Here is an 18,907-nt window from a genome sequence, read left to right on the forward strand (position 1 = left end):
TCTCTTTAACCTTCTCCAGTCTGTGACAGTTGGCCCATTTGTGAGCTTTTCCTTGTCTGTCTTGATATGGCAACTTTTGACATGCCCTGGATGGCTGCTTTGTGGAATACGAAATTCAGAACGTAGACAGGAAGCTTAGAGAAGACCTGTGTGCGCTGGCCACAGTTTGAAAAGGTCATTATCAAGTCCCACAACGGACTGTCCTTTCATCTGGGTTCCTTTGGTATTTCTTTGTCACTGGAGATGAGGGATTAGACTTGGCTAAGAAAGCTAGAAGAAGAGTCAGTCTTGCCAGGCTGGATGCTCTTTTTTTTTTTTTTGAGACAGGGTTTCTCTGTGTACCTTTGGAGCCTGTCCTGGGACTTGCTCTGTAGCCCAGGCTGGCCTCGAACTCACAGAGATCCGCCTGCCTCTGCCTCCCGAGTGCTGGGATTAAAGGCATGCACCACCGCCTGGCTGAAGAGTCAGTCTTACACCCTCTAGGGTATTCATGAGTTGATGTCTCAGTCCCAGGGATATTCATCTTGCCCACAAGAGGGTGCTGGTGAGGATTTTCACTGTCAAGTTACTACCTTTCTCTTTGTAGTTAATATGCATCTTGGAGTGAGATACTTTGGGACTGTGCAAATGTTCAGTCACCACTGATTTTCATGCACAATGGTCGGTCTTGTTTTCAGCAATGAATGATGACTGTCTCATTTATCCAATGTTGACCTTATATTTTCTTCCCTTGTTTAACATTCTACCATAAGAAATAGCTCTCTTCCACTTGAAAATGTTTCTATTATTTATATCAACCTAGGCAGACACTGAAAATTTTATTACATGTGCTAAAAGTGTATCAGTAATTATCTTTGCCTCAAATTATTCCAGCTCTAGCCATGAAGAGTCTCATCAGGTGGGTCCCATGTCCGTATGGCATACTCTTGCCCCCCCCCTTTTTGAGCATATTTGTATTTTCTAGAATGTTCCTCTTGTACTTTCCAAGCATTAGCTTCTTTTATAAGGAGGTAGACCTTTCATTTATTCTTAAACACGATACCTCTATCACATGGAAATAAACATCATGTTGTCAAAATTCCTTTTTGGGGGGAGTGGCATGATGTGGTATACACATGGCAGTAAGAGGGCAGCTCTGTGGAGTGGATTTGCTTCTTCCCTCTTTATGTGGGTTCTGGGCTTGAATTCAGTTTGGCAGGCTTGCATAATAAGCACCTTGACCCAAGAGCCATCACACTGACCTAACACTGCTGGTTTAATGTCGAGTAACCACTGCTCCAATTTCCTAGATGTTTCCTTCTTAAAAAAAACTTAAAAAAAACCAAACCCTACATCTAAGCAATTTGTATATATTGCATTTGGTTGGTGTTTTATAAATTTATAGTAATGTATGAGTTTCCTCTTTGTCCTCAAGAATTTGTTGGAGAAAAGGGGTACTTGTCTTATAGAGAGTCCCACATTCTAGATTTTTCTCATTCACTGCACCTCTCCAATATGATTTAATATATTGCCTTTGACCAGTGTATCCTGCAAATTGGTGGCTGGCATCAGTGCTTGTAAAGGACACAAGATGGAGGAGTGATCAGTTCAATGTCTTCACTCATAAAACATTTACCCTTTCTCTAATAGGCATAAGACATCTGGTTGTCCCTTTTTTGCTACTTTAAGATTGGTTAGTGTCAAGGATGCCAGTCAGGAGTCTCAGCTCCTTTAGTCTGTTATGACATTCTACATGGCTATAATGAAGTCCATGATGAAGAATGATAAGTAGATACTGGAGTTAAATTTTGCAAATGTACACACCACAGTAGCTCCACTGGAACCACACACAGTCTCCTGGTCGGCCCCAAGGCTTTCTTCCTCATAAGGCCATGCCCTTGTCCGTTCACAGCGTCACCAACCCTTGGAATCCTTGTTCATGTCTTTAAAAATTCAGTCATTCTGGGGGCATGCAGTGGTTCTAATGAGCATTTTGTCTAGCACCTACTAGACAAAGGTTCTACAATGGGGCTGCATGCCATGCTTTCTTTTCTAAAGTGTGATTCCTGTCAAACTTTTGGCCCATTAAAAACTAAGGCGTTAAATGTCTTGTTCTAATGATTTGCTGTATGTGTAGACATCCTGGCTCTGGGACCTTTGCCAGATGTATGCATTCAGGATCCCCCACCCCATCATGCTTTTACTCCTTATCTATTCAGATCTTGTCAACAGAGTATCTCCTTTTAATGAAATCCCTTTTGTGTCCTCTCCAAATCAGTCTTCGATAACCTCTTGTTCAGTAGGAGTATCCCCCACATGTTCTTACGGAGGCTCTGCTGTCTGCTTTCAACATTTGGGGGTGATTCATCTGAAAGTATTTCAATTCACTTGTGAGGAGACAGACAGGCTGATGTGTCCAGCTTCCCCACTGCCCTGCAGTCACATGCTGCAGTCAGGGGACACCGGGGTGAGGCTCTGCCTCAGGCCTCTTCTGCTCCGTTCTTTGCATGGATGTTCCACTGTCCTCGATCATCAGCTCTTAACCTCATGTTTCCACAGCTGCTCATGACCACTGTCCACATCCATTCTTTCTACAGTTTCAGAATGAGGATGTAGTCTTGTTTTAAAAACATCAAGGAATTTATGAGGAAGAGAATTCTGTCTAGAGAGCAGGTGTACTCTGCTCTCAGCCAATAGGTGGCGCTGCACCCTGCCGAATACCTCACCAAGGACTTAAAATGCTTCCAAAGCATTTTTTCCCCCTGACCAATATTGGAAGATACCAGTTTAAACTTTCTTGTAGACTAAAAAGGAAAAAAAAAATCTTAAAAAGAAACACAAACCTTCTTTACAGGGCTGAGTATCACACCCAACATTAGCAAAAGGCAGCTCCATAGGAATTATGGGACTGAGAGGGGCTTGAGAGAGTACCCTCACAGAGGATAAGAAAGAGATGGCAGGCAGGCAGGAGAGTGACAAGAGATGCCCACCACTGTCTGTGACAGCCAGACAGCCCGATATTAGAGACACCACACAGAATGGTGATATAATTGCTTAGTTCGAGGGTCACAGCTGCCTTTTGGAAGAATGCTCCCTACAACGTGCCATGATTGAACAGGTCTTTTTATCTTTCATGCCTCTTCCTTTCAACTCTCTGCAATAGTGACCCGTTCCTCAGGGCTCAAGGATTGGCTCATGTTAGAAAGCTAGTAGTTCAGGGTCGAAACAAGCTATGCTTTCAGATACGATGCAGGATTTCCAGATTCAGGAGGGCTAACTGAAAACTACTTTTATATTAAAAATATAAACCACTGGTCTGTGACTGTAACTTGGTACTAGAGCACTTGCCTAGCATCCTCAAGGCTCTGGATTTCATCTCCAGGATCACAAAACAAAACAAAAACAAACCCATATAAACAAAAATCTAGCAGATCTAAGCCAGGTGATGGTGGCACATGTCTTTAATCCCAGCACTCGGGAGGCAGAACTGAGTGGATCTCTGTGTGTTCGAGGCCAGCCTGGTCTACAGAGCAAGTTCCAGGACAGGCTCCAAAGCTACACAGAGAAACTCTGTTTCAAAAAAACAAACCAAACAAAAAAATCTAACAGATCTAATACCAACTAATTAAAATGTCAACTTTCCTATTGGGATTTTTTTTTTTTTTAACATGTAGGTCTTCTATTTCTTTTTGTACATTAAGTTATGCAGTAGCTCAGCTGTTAGCTGTTCTTTCCTGTTAGCACTCACTGGGTGTGCTTCTTCAGGGGAGGCAGGCTGGAGCCCAGGTGCTTTTCTCTGTTTTCTTTTTTCCCCCCCGGTTGTCTTTCTTTATTTCAGGAAGCCGGCCATCTTGGTTCTTTGAGTGCTTGCTGTGCTCAATCAGCACACCTACTGGCCAGGGGCTTGCCTTAACTTACTTGCTTAGGAAATGATGCCTGAGGCATGCAGAGTGATGCTGTAGACTCTGTCTGTTTTGCCATGGCAACACCTATGGGTGTTCCTTTCTGAACAGTGCCCATTCTGTTGATGTCTACAATATCATCCTTCTCGTAGATCTGCCCATGCACAAACCCTGCCCTCCCAACTCTACTCCTCAGAAAGACCTAGAGAACATATAGCGGGTGCCTCTTTCATTTTGTACTTACCATTTTGACAAGTTATGGGAAGATGGCTGCCTTGGCTGAAAATAAAAGCTCTGTTGGGATTTGATCGGCTCAGTACGCTGAACCTCTCATCTTCTTCTGAGAAACAAGAAGGGGATGGAGCAGGCACTTATCCAGCACTGAGCCTATGGCCAGGAATGGAGTTCCAAGCATGGGGAGGGTGAGTACACTGCTCTACACAGATATGATAGGGTGACCTAAGATAGAGGACAGGCCTGAGGAGGTTCCTACAGCTCTTTCCAATGAGGATCTGAGAAGAATTCAGGGGTTCCACCACATGAGGTGAGGGCAGGGAGCCGGGAGTAACCTGGACCCTCCCCGAGTTACCACCGAAACTTAGGGTGGTCTGCTCAGAGGAAATGTTCACTGTCCTTCAATTTGGGAATGATCTTGCCCTATGTTTCTAATGATATTTCTCTGAAAGGCAACATATGCTCATACTTTGAACTCCCACAAATCCTCTGAGCATCGTCCTTGACCACCATGCCTTTTCATTGCCTGTTCTGTTAAGCCAAGTCCAGCTGGATGATTAGCTGCACATCACTGCCAGTGAGAATGTGGGGGTGAAAGCACTCTGGGAAGAAAGACATTCTCTCCTCAGTGGCTCTCGACAGCAAGTGGAACTCATCCAGGGGTTTGCAAGAGCACAGATGCCTGGGTTCCATGCGGAGACTGGGATTTAATTGGTGTCAGTGTGGCCTGAGGGCAATACTCACTGAAGCTTCTTCCCAAATGACTGCCAATGCACAGGTCTGATTTGGGAAGCATCTGGCCAAGGACTTTGACATTTGAGCACCTGCTACAACTGTTGACCTAGATGTCCCCCTTCAGAGGACACTGGTTCTGTGCTTATCAACTTTCAGTCCCTGTAACAAATGCTGGGATAAACAGCTCATCCAGAGATGATGGCTAGTTTGGCCCACAGTTGTGGAGTTCTACTCCATGACTGGCTGGCCCCATGGCTGTGGGGCTGTGGTGAAGTAGCACACCACTGGGGTAGGGTATATGGCAAAGGAAGGCTGCTCACCTCATGGCCAGAGATTGAGAAGGAAGAGCCCAGGGTCCCATCATTTCATTTGGGGCACGTCTCCAATGACCTAAAGACCTCCCAGTAGGCCCTTAAGGTTTCCTCATAGTACACACAGAGACCAAGCCCTTACCCTGCGAGTCTTTAATGGGATATCTCAGCCCAAACTATGGCAGACCCTAATTAAAGTCTACGAGTATGCCCATTTATAGAAAACATCTCTTACCAAAGGGATGAGGGGAAAAAAAGTTGTTGTTGCTGTTGTTTTTAAAATCTCCCTCATGGTATCCAGTAGAACCATCAATTACTTCCTGCTTTTTTTTTTTTTTTTTTTTTTGTTTTGTTTTGTTTTCTTTGGTTTTTCGAGACAGGGTTTCTCTGTGTAGCTTTGTGCCTTTTTCCTGGAACTCACTTGGTAGCCCAGGCTGGCCTTGAACTCACAGAGATCCGCCTGCCTCTGTCTCCCAAGTGCTGGGATTAAAGGCGTGTGCCACCACTGCCCGGCTCCATCAATTACTTCAATGAGATGACCCAGCTATGGCCATCTGGGAGGGATCCCCAGTTATGGCATTAGCTGATTTCTTCTAGTATGGATGATTTCAAGTTACCAACGGTTTAACAACCATCGCTGAAAATTCCTGAAGATATTAAGAGTAGGCTCTTGAGCTAGGAACTGCCTCTGAAGCCATCCCTATGCCTTCCTCTCTTGTGGGGCAGGGGTTGATCCCAGTTACAGGGTAAATGCATATTTTGATCACATGACAGACTACCTATAGTTTGAATGTGCTTTCCAAGTTCTTGTGTTGGGAACTTAATCTCCAAAGACATTAATGACATTTGAAGTTGAGGCCTTGGGAGGGTCTCTGGATCAGATGAAGGGTCTCCTTGGTGATATTAGTGGCTTTATAAAAAGGAGAGTGACCTATGTTAGCACACTTGTTCTTTCTTGCCATGGGATGTCCTCTGCTTCGCTAGGACCCTCACCAGATGCCAGGACTGGACTCTTGGATTTATCAGCTTCCAAAATGGTGAATGAAATCAAACTCTTTGGTTTATAAACCTCCTGGTCTCCCTTATCTTGTTAGAGAAACAGAAAACAGGCTAAGACACGCAAGCACACAACCCATTCATTCAACCGATCATTCAGTAAGAGTGCTGATCACCCCTCTGATAGAGCTGCTTATTTCTTCTGTCATAACTGCAGGAGGAAGGTGAGCGGAGCGAGGTGGGCGGGGCCTGGCCGTCCTCCCGGAAGAGCGCTGTGGACTACTTACAGGCAGTGCACCACTGTGCGGCCTTCACCGCCATTGTATTCCTCCTGCCATTTGTCCACTTGGCGGATGAGCTTCAGGAAGGAACGCTTGGACACAGGTGTGTCCCTGTACATCGGCCAGCCCAGGAACTGGAACTGCTGAACCATCCGATGTCCATCCTGGGGCTGCAGAGGGCGAGGCACCAATCAGGGAGTGGAGGAAACAGGCATGGCTTACCTGACTAGATCCCGGGAGCCCGGTTCCGCCCACTTGATCTTCCCACGGGAGGAAGGTATTTATTCAGGGGCCTCAAGCCAGCATATAATAAAAGGTGATTCTGTTGGCCTGGAGACTTATGACTTTAATCTCCGGTGGTTATAAAGATGCAGGTGTTTTAAATGACAGGCCAGAGATAAACAAGAGCAGAGCAGAATGCTTACATTTTGTAAAAGCCAAGAGAAGATTAACAATAGGGCTGACCATGCTGTGTATTCCGTGGAACAATGGCTTCACTTTAATTACAAATAAATTAAAGGTAAGGGGTAAATGAAAACCTAGAAATGTCTGTGAGTTCAATGTGATGTAGTTTCTACTGTTTTCTATATAAATGGCTTTGTTTAACAGTGAGGCTTTTGCTCTGATGTCAATAGTTAATTAATCATTACGTGTAATTAAACAGGATTGCAGAATTCAAACGCTATATTACAGGCTTCAGCTTAGGAAGGACCCTCTTGGCACTCAGCAGCACCTGACAGAGGTGGGTCTCTTAGGATGCTTTCCTTGTCAGCTGTTTCTCCTTCTGTGCCTCAGTCTCCCCTCTTCCCAGGCCTGGTTTTGGGGTTCTCTTTTCTCCCCCGATCTCACTGGTTGATTTCAGTCAGTTTCAGGACTTCGGGTATCACAAGTCAGTCACCATTTAGACCTCTCTTCCGAATGTCAGCCTCATGGACTCGGAAACCAACCTCAGGGCTCAGATAGTCATCCCAAACCTACTATGTCCCAAACTGAATCTCAGCTCAGCTCTTTACCCTAAACCGTCTGTTTTTCTCACAGGCAAAACAACTCCAGTTAATGACAATCACACTGCTTCCTTCTCAGGATCCAAATCTGGAGAGTCACCTTGACTCTCTGGGGTCCTGCCGCTCCAGCTTCAGGATCTAGCAGTCTCTCTCTATTGCTTCCTATCTCCAAATGCCACCACCCCTGTCCCACCACTGCCATTTGTCACCTGGTCCTTCTGTCTATTGAGTCTGATCTCAATGCAGAACCAGAGCGCTCATTTGCAGATGTGAATTGTCTGGTGGAGCAGTTTTTCTGAAAATCCCTGTAATGACTCAATGGCTCTTCATTTGCTTTCTGGAAAGAGTCTGCTAGCAGTGGTGGAGAAGGTTCTGCCGGTCCCTGTGTTCTCACCCTCTTGCCTTAGCTTACTGTTTTCCAGCTCCACCATAGAGCCTTTGTGAGGCCATTTCTGTCTTCCTAGAGAGGCGATGGCTACCCCCTTCCTCACTGTCTGCTCCCGTAGAATGCCTATTGAAAATGAGGACCTGCGACCTCTCTGGGGCATGACCTCACACTTTTTGTTCCTTTCAAATGTATCACTTTCTCGCACACCATAATTCTTCCCGTTATGCCTAAGATTTGCTGTCTTCTGATTGTTATTCTTGGTTTTAGTCAGGACCCTCCTGGAGGGCCATATTTGTAATTCCTTGTAAAACTCACTTTTTGCAACCCACACTATGTCAGTTTAGCAAGCATCCTCCCCTCCAGCACGTAACCACTCCATATCTGATTAGGTTCTTCAGCATCCGCCATGTCCTTTGGCATCCACAATGCCACGCTCTCTCTGGCCTATCTTCAGCAAGAATCCCCCTTGCCTGATTTTCCTTCTGCTGACCCCTATCTATTCTAGGTTAGACTCTCCCCACTCCTCTTGCTGGATTCAGGTAGCATTTGCCACAGGGGTCCATGTCTATAGCGTTGAACAAAGTATTTCTTATTGTGCCTTCACAAGTTAATCGCTCTCTCTTTAGCAAGCCTCCTGTTAGTGTATAGGCCTCATCAGTCTAGGGATCTGTTTTGTTAACTGAGACATTACAATCTCCCTAGAACAGAGCCTAATGTAGAGTAGGCGTGCCAACAGTCAGTAAGACAATTATGAAACCCCATTTTAAGCACCGTGGGTCCTGACTCTTACTCTGGAGGCATTGTAAATCCTGAAAATCCTGCTGATGATGTCTTCTTCCAAGTCTGCAGACACAAATTCCACCTGGATGGGGCCATGTCTGTGCACTCCGTTTTCTGGCCAGTACTGTGGACACAACTGAACCCCAAACACAGAAAGACAAGTGTAATTACTGGATAAGTCAGAATCGACACATTTCTTTAAATGTCAGCTCCTTTCCTTCCTAAAAGGCCCAGACCCCAGGACTTTCTTGATGGCTGTGCCCTCACACTTCTCCTCATCTTCTGGCTGTTTGCTCAAAAAGCATGCATTAGCCAGGGATACGATTCAGAACTGGCAACCATGCTGGGATATATCTTCATTGTCTTTTTAAGCAAATTGATGTTCCACTAAAAGCAGGATCCATGGGTTGAATTTTATTTTTTGATGACTTTTACTTCTGAAAGGGTCTAAAATGTCACTGTCATGTGTCTCAAAGATTGATTTGTATATTGGAGATTGCAAGGCAAATTCTCGGTTAACAATGAATCAACTGAAATTTTAACTGTGATAAATCTTTAATCCATGATAAAGATTAAGTAGGGAAGGTAGAGTGACCAAGACTATTCTTTATATTAGCTAGGTCTGTGAGATTTAGAAATTACATTTATATATTTTTTAAATAATGCTTCCATGGGATTTTTCTTCCTGGGCAGCATTTCCTGGTGACAAGTTATTAAACTACCTTGTCAAACAATAGCATGCAGATGTCTATTTCCTTCTTGGTACCCAAGGGTGCCCACTGTTAAGATTAAAGGGCATGGTGACAGAAAGCTTGAGGTGGCAATAAAAGCCACAGCAAACACATCTGAAAGTTCTCTGCGGACAGGGCTGGCTTTGCTGGCTGCTTACTTTCCAAGTTCAAGCTCCTGATCAAATGCTTGTCATTTACACCACAGAAATACAAATGGCCCAGACTGGCATCTAGCTCTCGGCACACTGTGTCCTACATTCTGCCCAAGGAAACCATGTAGAAAATAGCTTAAATGGTGCATAACACATCCATGAACTGGTCCGATAAATACTTAAAGCAGTCGAGTGGCAGGCAGTCTTGTACACTCACGAAGCCTATGAGTTTCAACGCTCAGTTTAGCATTTGCTAAAAGACAGAGTCCCGGGAGTCTTTCCCAACTCCCCACCATACCCCCCTGCACCCACCCCCGGAAATCAGCTCTGTCTGCTGAATAGAATGGGAGTCTTTTTGTCTCTCTGCCTGCTAGTCAGCCAAGGCTTGGTTGGAGTCCAGACTGTTTGAGTGTAGAATGCGGCTTCCGCATTCAGATGCTGGGTTTGTAGACACCGCTAGCATTGCTGACCGATAGGTGATCCATGTGTCCCTTCACATTAGGGACAAGGCAAACTGACTCTACATGGGGAACACATCCTGTACCCCATGCCTGGCTCTTCAATTGGTGAGATCTAACTGCTGCCTACACGCTAGAATGACAGTTCTTGGTTCTATTGAATTGGGTGTGCTTTTGTAAACAGTAACAATCTGTTCTGGGAGCAGAGAGGAGGGAGAATTCTGAAACACTGAAGCTAAGCCAAAAGGAGTAGATAAGAACAAGGACTGTCATTAGTATTCCGCCAGCTAGCTTTTGAGTGAGAGCCTTACAATGCAATGTCACCAACATGAAAACCCTAGCTGCGTTTGAACATTAATGGCAACAGAATGTATTTTGGGAAAGAAACATCTTGTCCTGTTTAGATGCTGAGACACTCCTGGAGCCCCCACCAGCACTCCTGCCCTATTTAAAAATAAAAATTTCTATACTGGATAGGATATTAATTAATTCCCAAACAAGTTTATTCTTAATACACAAAGAATTGACAAAGTGCAAAGCCATTTCAGCCTGCTTGCCTGCCTCCACTGCCCTGCCATCCCAATGCCCACCACCCCCCTTGCAGGCCTCAAATGAGCAGTTCCAAGAAGCACAGAGACCAAGGTCTGTCTCCTGCCTCTATCGGTTGGTTTGCTCCCTCTATGGTTCTGCAATGGCGGTCCCAGTTCATCTTGGACTCTGTGCCCTTGAAGCTCACCCATGGAAATGTTATTTGTTCCTGTCTTTCTGCTTCCTGTATCCAAGCCTTCAGTCTGTCTTCTTGGTTTTCACCGGCTGTTACCCTTGTGTTTTCATACCCTTCAACAGGCCTCTGAGCACTGGCTGTGGGGCTTGCCCATCACATTCAAACAAAGCACACCCAGACGACCCCCGTGACCGGGAAGAATTCCTGGACTCACCTGGGCAGGATCCACATCGTTGAGCATAACTACCGATGTGCAGTGGTAATCCAAGACCAGTCGCCAGAAGTCTTTGACAGTGTTTGGCAAAGGATGCTGGGTGACTATAAATGCCGATGGTTGTTTATAGCTCTGCCAACAAACAAGAAAGACCCGGATGTGCTCAGCATAACACAGGGAGAGTTAGTTTGTGCACATGGAGATGTATGGCACAAAACACTGAACGTATTTAGTGACTGTTGAATTCTATCATCATTGTCAACACCAAGGTGGACTAAATATAAGCTTTTCTGTGAAATTATTATGAAATATTCTCACTTTAATACCAGGGGAACTTCATAATTATTTCTTACCATTTTTTTTTATAATTCTGAAGGCAATATTGGCTCTCCATATTAATAATTCTGGTGGAGAAACTTTCAGTTTGCTTTAAAAACTAAGTGCAATGAAAATAGTTCTGGTTTTCCCCAAACCTATTTGCTTGTCATTTATCTGGGTGACAGTGTTACTTATCACTGCCATAAAAGATAGGCACGCTTTTTGTCAGCTCGGGAGCTTTAAACAAGCTTAAGCCCCTCTATGGTATCACGCCAGCAGAATTAAAATTTACACATTAGCACTGAAAATACCCATTTACTTTCCTGTCAGTTGAATAGCAAGACGTAAACAGACTGGCAGGAGGCAATGAGTTGTGTTTTCTTCCCATGTTAATTACTGCCTGAATTAGGAAGAAGGGGAACTAAATAATGTTGTCAGTCACGGTATCCCCTTTCCCTGCCAGAGGATGTAACAACAGCTGCCTCTTGCTCTCTGGCCAGCAGACTAAAATAACGTGACAGTCAGTGTAGCTTAGGTGGGCTTCATTTCTGAGGACTTTGGATGGGCGGTGTGTGAGCAGGAACCTCTGCCTCACACAAACTCACACATGGAATGCTAGATCTAGTTTTGTTGTTGCTGGAAAGAATAGCTGGTCTCTTAAAAGGCCAGCAGGGGCACATAAACAAGATGAGCATTCCCAGTGTTCTTGGGGCCCTGTTTCCTTCCCATGGACCCGAAGGGGCTTACATCCATCAGGGCTGCATTGATGTAGTTGCTACTCTCCCCATCGATGGTGATGAGGAAGGGCAGGCAGCGGTCCGGAGGCAGGATGTCCATGCAGCGGTTTTTCTCATGGTTCCGTGGCAGGAGTGCGATGCTGCAGTCCTCCACTCGTAGGGTGGGCGTCACCATGTTGAGAGTCTGGAGGATAAATGTGAGGGGTGGGACCACCATAGGTGGCCGATTTCATGCTTCTATAGTATGAATCCACATATGAAAACACTGCATCGCACCCCATAAACATGTGCAGTTATAATGTGCCAATTGAGACAATGAAACACAATTGAGAAACTCCTAAGGAAGTGTGGGTTGATAAAATGTGCCAGGAAAGATCTATGGGTAAACCGATGCCTTTAAAAAGACACATGAGGAAGCCGGGTGGTGGTAGCGCATGCCTTTAATCCCAGCACTGGGAGGCAGAGGCAGGCAGATCTCTGTGAGTTGGAGGCCAGCCTGGGCTACCAAGTGAGTTCCAGGAAAGGCGCAAAGCTACACAGAGAAACCCTGTCTCGAAAAACCAAAACAAAAAAGGGGCACATGAGGTAGAGGATGGCTTTGTCTCATGCTCAGCTGACTATAGGGTGGGAGCCCCCCACACCTTGAATTCTACCAGCTCCATTTTCTCTTTCCCTCCTTGGGCTGTCTGCACACAATGCCTATCAGCCGTAGGAGCCAGAGGCAAAGGGCCTTGCAGATCCATGGCATATAACACTATCCACTCTAACTGGAGCAGGGTAACTGAAAATCTGGGAGGCAAGAAGTTGGGGGAGGGTTGGCTTCGAGTTAAGGACAGCTACATAAAACCTGGACTTGACTCGTACCTGAATGAAGACCTTAAAGGCTATTCCCATGGATGGATTGAACCTATGTTTAGTTATGCTATGAACCAGGTGTCCTGGATCTTGGAACTGGTTGGTGGCTACTTGAAATGCAAATGACTCTGTTAGACTAGCGACTTGAAGCCACGTAATTGTGGCCCTCGGGGTGTTCAGCCTGGCACTGCTACAGATATTTAGAAAGTGGAGCCCAGGGATGCTGTGGAACGCCCTATCAGACAGCACCAGAGGAAAGAGTCTTCCAGCCCCCCAGTGCCACTGGTCCTGCCGTTGGGAAGCTCTGTGTTGGTTTGAGGGTCTAAGAGTCTTCGGGAGTCTTCACAAAGAGGAAAGCCACAGCCTACCTGTCCCTCCCGCCTGAGTCCCCACTTACCCGGAACTCCTCTTTAATTTGGCTTGAGTTTGTCTGTGGGTCCAGTTTGTTCATGTCGTAATACAGAGACCTGACTTGGGAAGCAGGAATGGAGGTGTCTCCACAAAGACAGGCTTCCAGGATCGCATCATGGATAAACACATACTGCTCCTGAAGAAGCAGATGGACTGAGTTAGTGATGGAGAACTCAGGGTAAACCCAGAGAGCTAGAGAAGGAAGGGGGTTAGTGTGTTGTCAGCTCGATTTCATCAAGGTGACAGAGAAACAAGCATTATAAAGGCCCTGGTGCCAGCCAGGAGATGGGGTTGTCTGGACAGCTGGCATGCCACTTGATGGAGAAGAGGAGGATGAAGCCTACTAGCTTTGTGAAGAATGTTACACGGCGCGATCAGAGCCAGTGGGACAGTGGCTGAAATACCTCTCCACTTCTGAGCCCACAGATTTGGAACTCAGTATTTCAGAGGAGGACCGAGCATAATTTGGTTGATGTTGGAAGGATTGCCCCAGTCAAGTTCACAATATAAAAGACGGTCCAGGGAGAGTGGACTTTGCTCTGAAGACAGTTAGGACTATTAGGAATGACTTAATCAAAACCATGACTTAATGGTTCTGATAGTTATCAGAACTCTAGTAAAGCCAGAACACAGCTCCTTTACATGAGTGCAGTCTACAGTTCAAAGATGGGCTCTCTAGAACCGGGGGCAGAGCTCTGTGATGGAGTTCCTGCCTCACATGTAAAGCCCCCATCACCACATCAACACACAAGTGTAAAAACTATTCTTCTAATCGTGACTTGGCAGAGACTTTCCCTAGGATTAACTTCCACCATCTGTATTATTGATCTTCAATTGTATGAAATGTTAAAGGCTTTCTTGTGTCATCAATTTCTATACATGACACTTGGGAAAGGAAGAAGAAGCAAGGGGATGGGGATTTCAGTGCTTGGTCAATTGGTAGAGCATGTTGAATATAAAACATTGGTTACCACTATATTTTAAAATATGTCCCCAGTCTAAAGAGAGGAGAAATGGAAAGCAGCATTTTTACCTTCTGGAATTCTTCCTGGGGGGCTGTAAACTTTCACATATAACCTAAACATAAAAGTTGCTCATTTCTCTTCATGCTGCTTCAGGACTGATCCTCCATGGGCCCTAGGTCACAGGTCCAGGATGTAAGTTTTAGAAATGCTAAGTTCTCGGTAGACCTTGTATTGCAACTTTAAGAGTTACTAATTGGTACAGAGTACTTCCACAAATTGGGCAAAGTCCCATGATGCCAGGTGACAGGAAAGAACTTTGGAGACTGGAATTCTTTTAGTGCCCAAGGAAGAATAAAAAGTACAGAGCAGATTGCCCTGGAGCGGTCTGGCAGACACCTAGCTATTCTCAGGAGCTGTCTTGCTCTGCTTCTCAGCTGGTTTACAACACGAACAGGGCTGGAACCTTGACTGCTTAATGCAGAGACTCTTTGGAGTCCCTTGGCACAGACAACTGTGTGAATTTAGGTTGATGGCTACAGATACCAGTACCTGGACACTCTTGGCACCAGAATCTGTAACTTGAAAAGTCCTTTTTTGTTTGTTTTTGAAAGAACAGACAAAAGAATGAAGGGAGGGAGGAGTCAGGGGAGGGAGGGAGGAGGCATGGAGGAATCAGGAATTGGAAGGTACAGAAATTTTCTCCTCGGGTATTTGGTAGAAACAGTTGGCAGGCTTCTTTTGCCCAAGGAGGTGGGTATACAGGACAGCCTGGGAACTAAGCCTCAGGATAAAGGGCAGCTGCAGTACCTCTGTCTGCACCATGTTGACTCTCCTGGACCGGAGCTCTCTGACACAGTTGTAGATGTCCACCACGCCTTCCCTTTCTGCCATGTCCAACATGATATCGATGACTATGAAGCAGCCGGTCCTTCCTGCCCCAGCACTGTGTGGAAAGAGGGGTCCGTCAGCAAAGGGAACGGACCACCACAATGCTTCTGCTCCTTAAAGTCATTAGACACTAAGAGGTGTGTGGTTTAAGCATTAGGCACATTTGAGATGTTACATAACTATCAACTTTATTCAGTTCTGGATAAACTAGAACATTTTCATCACCCTCTCCATGAAACCCCGTACACACAACCGGTTCATGGAGCATCCCTGAGGAGATACCAGGAGCTCTGCTTACCTGCAGTGTACCACCAATGGGCCTGCATTAGGTGGGCTCTTGGATTTGACCTGCCGGACAAATCCAAGCAGACCAGTGGCATGGTAGGGGACCCCATGATCTGGCCAGCCAGTGAAGTGAAACTGTCTTATCTCTCGGATCTCATGAATGCCTCTCTGTAGTCCATGGTCAGCCACAGCAGGAAGGGGAACAAAGGAAAAGAAATGAGAAACAAGAGTAAGCCGGAACACAAATCACCCCTAAGCAAGCCTAGGGCTGGAAACAACCAACCTCCTGGGGAAGAAGGTCATTTGTAGCCAGAACACCCAATTTGGAAGTCATATGGCGTTGAGCTTGTTTATAGGTGTGAAAAGGGAGGTGATGTTTGGGGACATGCTAATTTACACATGCAATTCCTGGAGATGAATGGGTCTTTTGGGCTCTTCAAATGCCCTTTCTTACAAAGCAGACTATGTTAAATGCTGTTCCCTCACAGCTACTGGAATATTAAGCCCCCTGTCCTGGCTCCAGGTACTCACATGGCATACACGCACTGTCAATGTTTTGAAAACGTTTGCTGAAAAAATGAACGAGAATTCCTTTCCAAACAGACAGACCAGCATATCTGTTTTCATCTGTGGCTCAGCTAGGTTTCTCTTTTTATTTTAAGCAAATGTGTAGGCCATTCATTCAAACTCCAGCAGTTCTGTGCTGGTAAATACTTGAAGTGTTGAGGTGCCAGAGCTAATAGAAATAGGAAGGTGCCTTGTCCTGTCTCAAGTGGCCATTTCCTCTGTGGAAGCAGGTATGTCAGAAAACGTGAGGATCAAGAAGGGCTTTGATTGGAATCTTCTACTTAACCAGTGGGTTGAAGACAGGGAACTGCCTGATCCTGAACAGACTGAAGGGGGTTGGGGTGGGGAAGAGATATCATGCTTATTTTTTGGCTTTCAATTTGCTCTTCTTTTCTTATTTATTCATTCATTCATTTATTTATTTATTTCAAAGATTTATTTTTATGTGTATGAGTGTTTTGCCTGAATGCGTGTGAGCGCACTGCATGCATACCTGGTGTTCACTGGGTCTCCTGGAACTGGAGCTAAGGATAGTTGTAAGTCACAATGTGGTATAATATGTACACATGAGTGTGCAGCTGGATATTTACACACGTGCAAAGCACACATACACGGAGGCCAGACAAGGACATTGGGTATTTTCCTTAATTGCTCACTTTCCTTCTATCTATCTATCTATCTATCTATCTATCTATCTATCTATCTATCTATCTATCTTTTCCAGAGCTGAGGACCAAACCCAGGGCCTTGCGCTTGCTAGGCAAGTGCTCTACCACTGAGCTTTCCTTCTCTTTTGAGACAGGGTCTCTCGATGACCCAAACCTCCATGGTTCACTTTCTTTGGATGGCCAATGAGCTCCCCGGATCTGTCTGTCTCTGTTCTCTCAACACTGAGGTTACAGGCCCACACTTTTGTGTGGAGGCTGGGGATCTGAACTCAGGTCATCTTGCTTTTGCCGCAAGCCCTCTTACCCAGTGAGCCATCTCCTAGCCCCAAAGTCTGTTTGAAAAACAAAAATTACTTTTAAAACCAAGGCTACAAGTAAACCTGGGATCCACTGGCTCTACTGTTTTTCCACATCTGGACTTTATTACATCTTACAGAGGAACATGCCTGGACCTTACCAGACTCTCTACCAACCATTTGTCAATGTTTAGTGAATGAAGAACAAACTCTGTATGATGATGGGCTGGGAGAGGGTAGGAGATGTGAGTCCATAATTAAAAATAAGGCTCATTTGCTATTTGCTATCAATGGGTTAATGTATCTTCCATATAATGATACACCTAATGCCAAAGCTCTATTTTCTGTGAAAAATCCCATAGTTTACTAGAGTCTGAACAGTAAAGAAGCAAGCATACAGGCCTCACAGCGCAGATGAACTGAACAGGTTCCAGGGCCCCAGAATAATGGTACTAGGTAGTTAAAAGCCAAATTTCCTCACCATTGAAAAACAGTTAACATTTGGCCAGCTCTAAAGACCCCATCAGAAGATAGTCAAGCCACCTGTCCCCCTTCCAACCCTTAGAGAGCTCGCTCCCCTGGAATTAAGCACAATGATTTGGCCAGTGGTGGTCCTAATCTGATGGCAGGTATCCCATGAACCAGGACAGCTTTGGCAATAATTGTTCATGTCCTCCAAGTTCCTATGCTCAACTTCAGTCTCAAAGTCACATCCATCATGAGATGGACTCCCAACTCCTGTCTTTATTGCTCATTGTCACAGCAAGGTACATGTTAGCTTCAAGAATCCAGAAAACCTGTTCCCACAATGAACTCCCACTTTCTAATCTGCTCATGACTGTCAAGATTAGTGAGGGAAATTGTTTCTGATAGAACATTCCTTCTTGTATATGAACGGCAGATTCTCCTGGGGAAACATAGGAGCAATCAGCAATCATAGCCTAAGTATTTCCCAGCTGGATGTTAATTACATTATTTCTCTAGTTTTCATTGGAAATGCATTAATGCTGTAAAAAAGAGTATAAATCATTTAATGTTTTGATTCAGTATAATGGGAAGAGGGATGGTGTCTATCCCACAGTGGGCTTATTTTATGTCTGGAATGATGGGCTGAATCATGAAGCGTGTGTCTGTCTTTAAGACAGGGCATCTTATTCCTCTTGCTAGGTCTCAGGGTGTCTCATGGGCACAGAGGATACAGTGGCCACTTCCAGCTTCCATTGTGTCAAAGCAGACAAGGTCTGGGTCTGTGGGGGCCTCAGAGTCACCTTCCTGACATGACGGGTATCGTATGCTACACAAAACAATTAGATATGTGGGACAGAAGAGGGGAACCCTCAGATGCAAACGAGGAATTCATCGGCTCCAGGCTACTGCTGTCTGGGGCCTTTGTAGCAGTGCCCAAATCTCTCCACCCTTCGGTCTCTTGTTAGATCCTGCTGTCAAAATAGAATTGCAGAAACCTAAAGCCCATAGCTAACCACTTGCTTTTCTTTCCCTGTTTAATGAGAAAGTTTCCAAGTCCAAGGAGTGTTCTCCAGCGGTTAACGGCGGCTAGGGTTTTCGTCAAGACTCCCAGTGCCCAGCCTGAAGGTCATTAACACTCCAGTTTGATTCTCTTAACGCTTTGTGCAAGCTCCTCCCTGTCCTCCTCCCTGTACCATCTCTGCCCTGGTGCCTCGTGACCGAAATAACTGTGTGTCGGAGGGGGGACATTTCTATGCAGCAGAGACAACAAAAGGTTAAAAACAGAGCCAAGAAACCCACCCACCCTCCCCAGCACCGTCAGCGTGTTAGAGAACAGATGATGGTTCAAAGAGCTTCATGTTTAAGCAGTGGCTTAGGACAAAAAATACGGAGGGTCTGTTATTGCTGTTTTCATGCGGATATTCCTGAGCGTTCTTGCCAAGAGCCATACAAAAGTCCTGGAAGTGCTTGTTCTTGCACAGTCTCGCCTGAGAAGGAAAAACTTCGACATCAAAGTGTGAGGTTTAGAACTCAAGGAATCGAGTCAACCAGAACGTCACA

The 18,907-nt window shown here is 45.4% G+C and overlaps 1 protein-coding gene across 11 annotated transcripts in view; it reads right to left on the reverse strand.

Annotated features, from left to right (window-relative positions):
- Ptprm (protein tyrosine phosphatase receptor type M) overlaps positions 1–18,907 on the reverse strand; it is a 709,515-nt gene that overhangs the window by 11,573 nt on the left and 679,035 nt on the right. For all 11 annotated transcript variants that reach the window (XM_036172971.1, XM_036172968.1, XM_036172967.1 and 8 more), the window contains 7 exons: positions 15,362–15,516; positions 14,983–15,118; positions 13,197–13,346; positions 11,955–12,128; positions 10,890–11,021; positions 8,621–8,746; positions 6,445–6,608 (listed from right to left, as the gene is read on the reverse strand). In XM_036172971.1, the coding sequence (XP_036028864.1) occupies positions 6,445–6,608; positions 8,621–8,746; positions 10,890–11,021; positions 11,955–12,128; positions 13,197–13,346; positions 14,983–15,118; positions 15,362–15,516 (1,037 nt within the window). The remainder of the gene's footprint in view (positions 1–6,444; positions 6,609–8,620; positions 8,747–10,889; positions 11,022–11,954; positions 12,129–13,196; positions 13,347–14,982; positions 15,119–15,361; positions 15,517–18,907) is intronic.

This window comes from Onychomys torridus, chromosome 23 (genome assembly GCF_903995425.1).
Source record: "Onychomys torridus chromosome 23, mOncTor1.1, whole genome shotgun sequence".
NCBI lineage: Eukaryota > Metazoa > Chordata > Mammalia > Rodentia > Cricetidae > Onychomys > Onychomys torridus.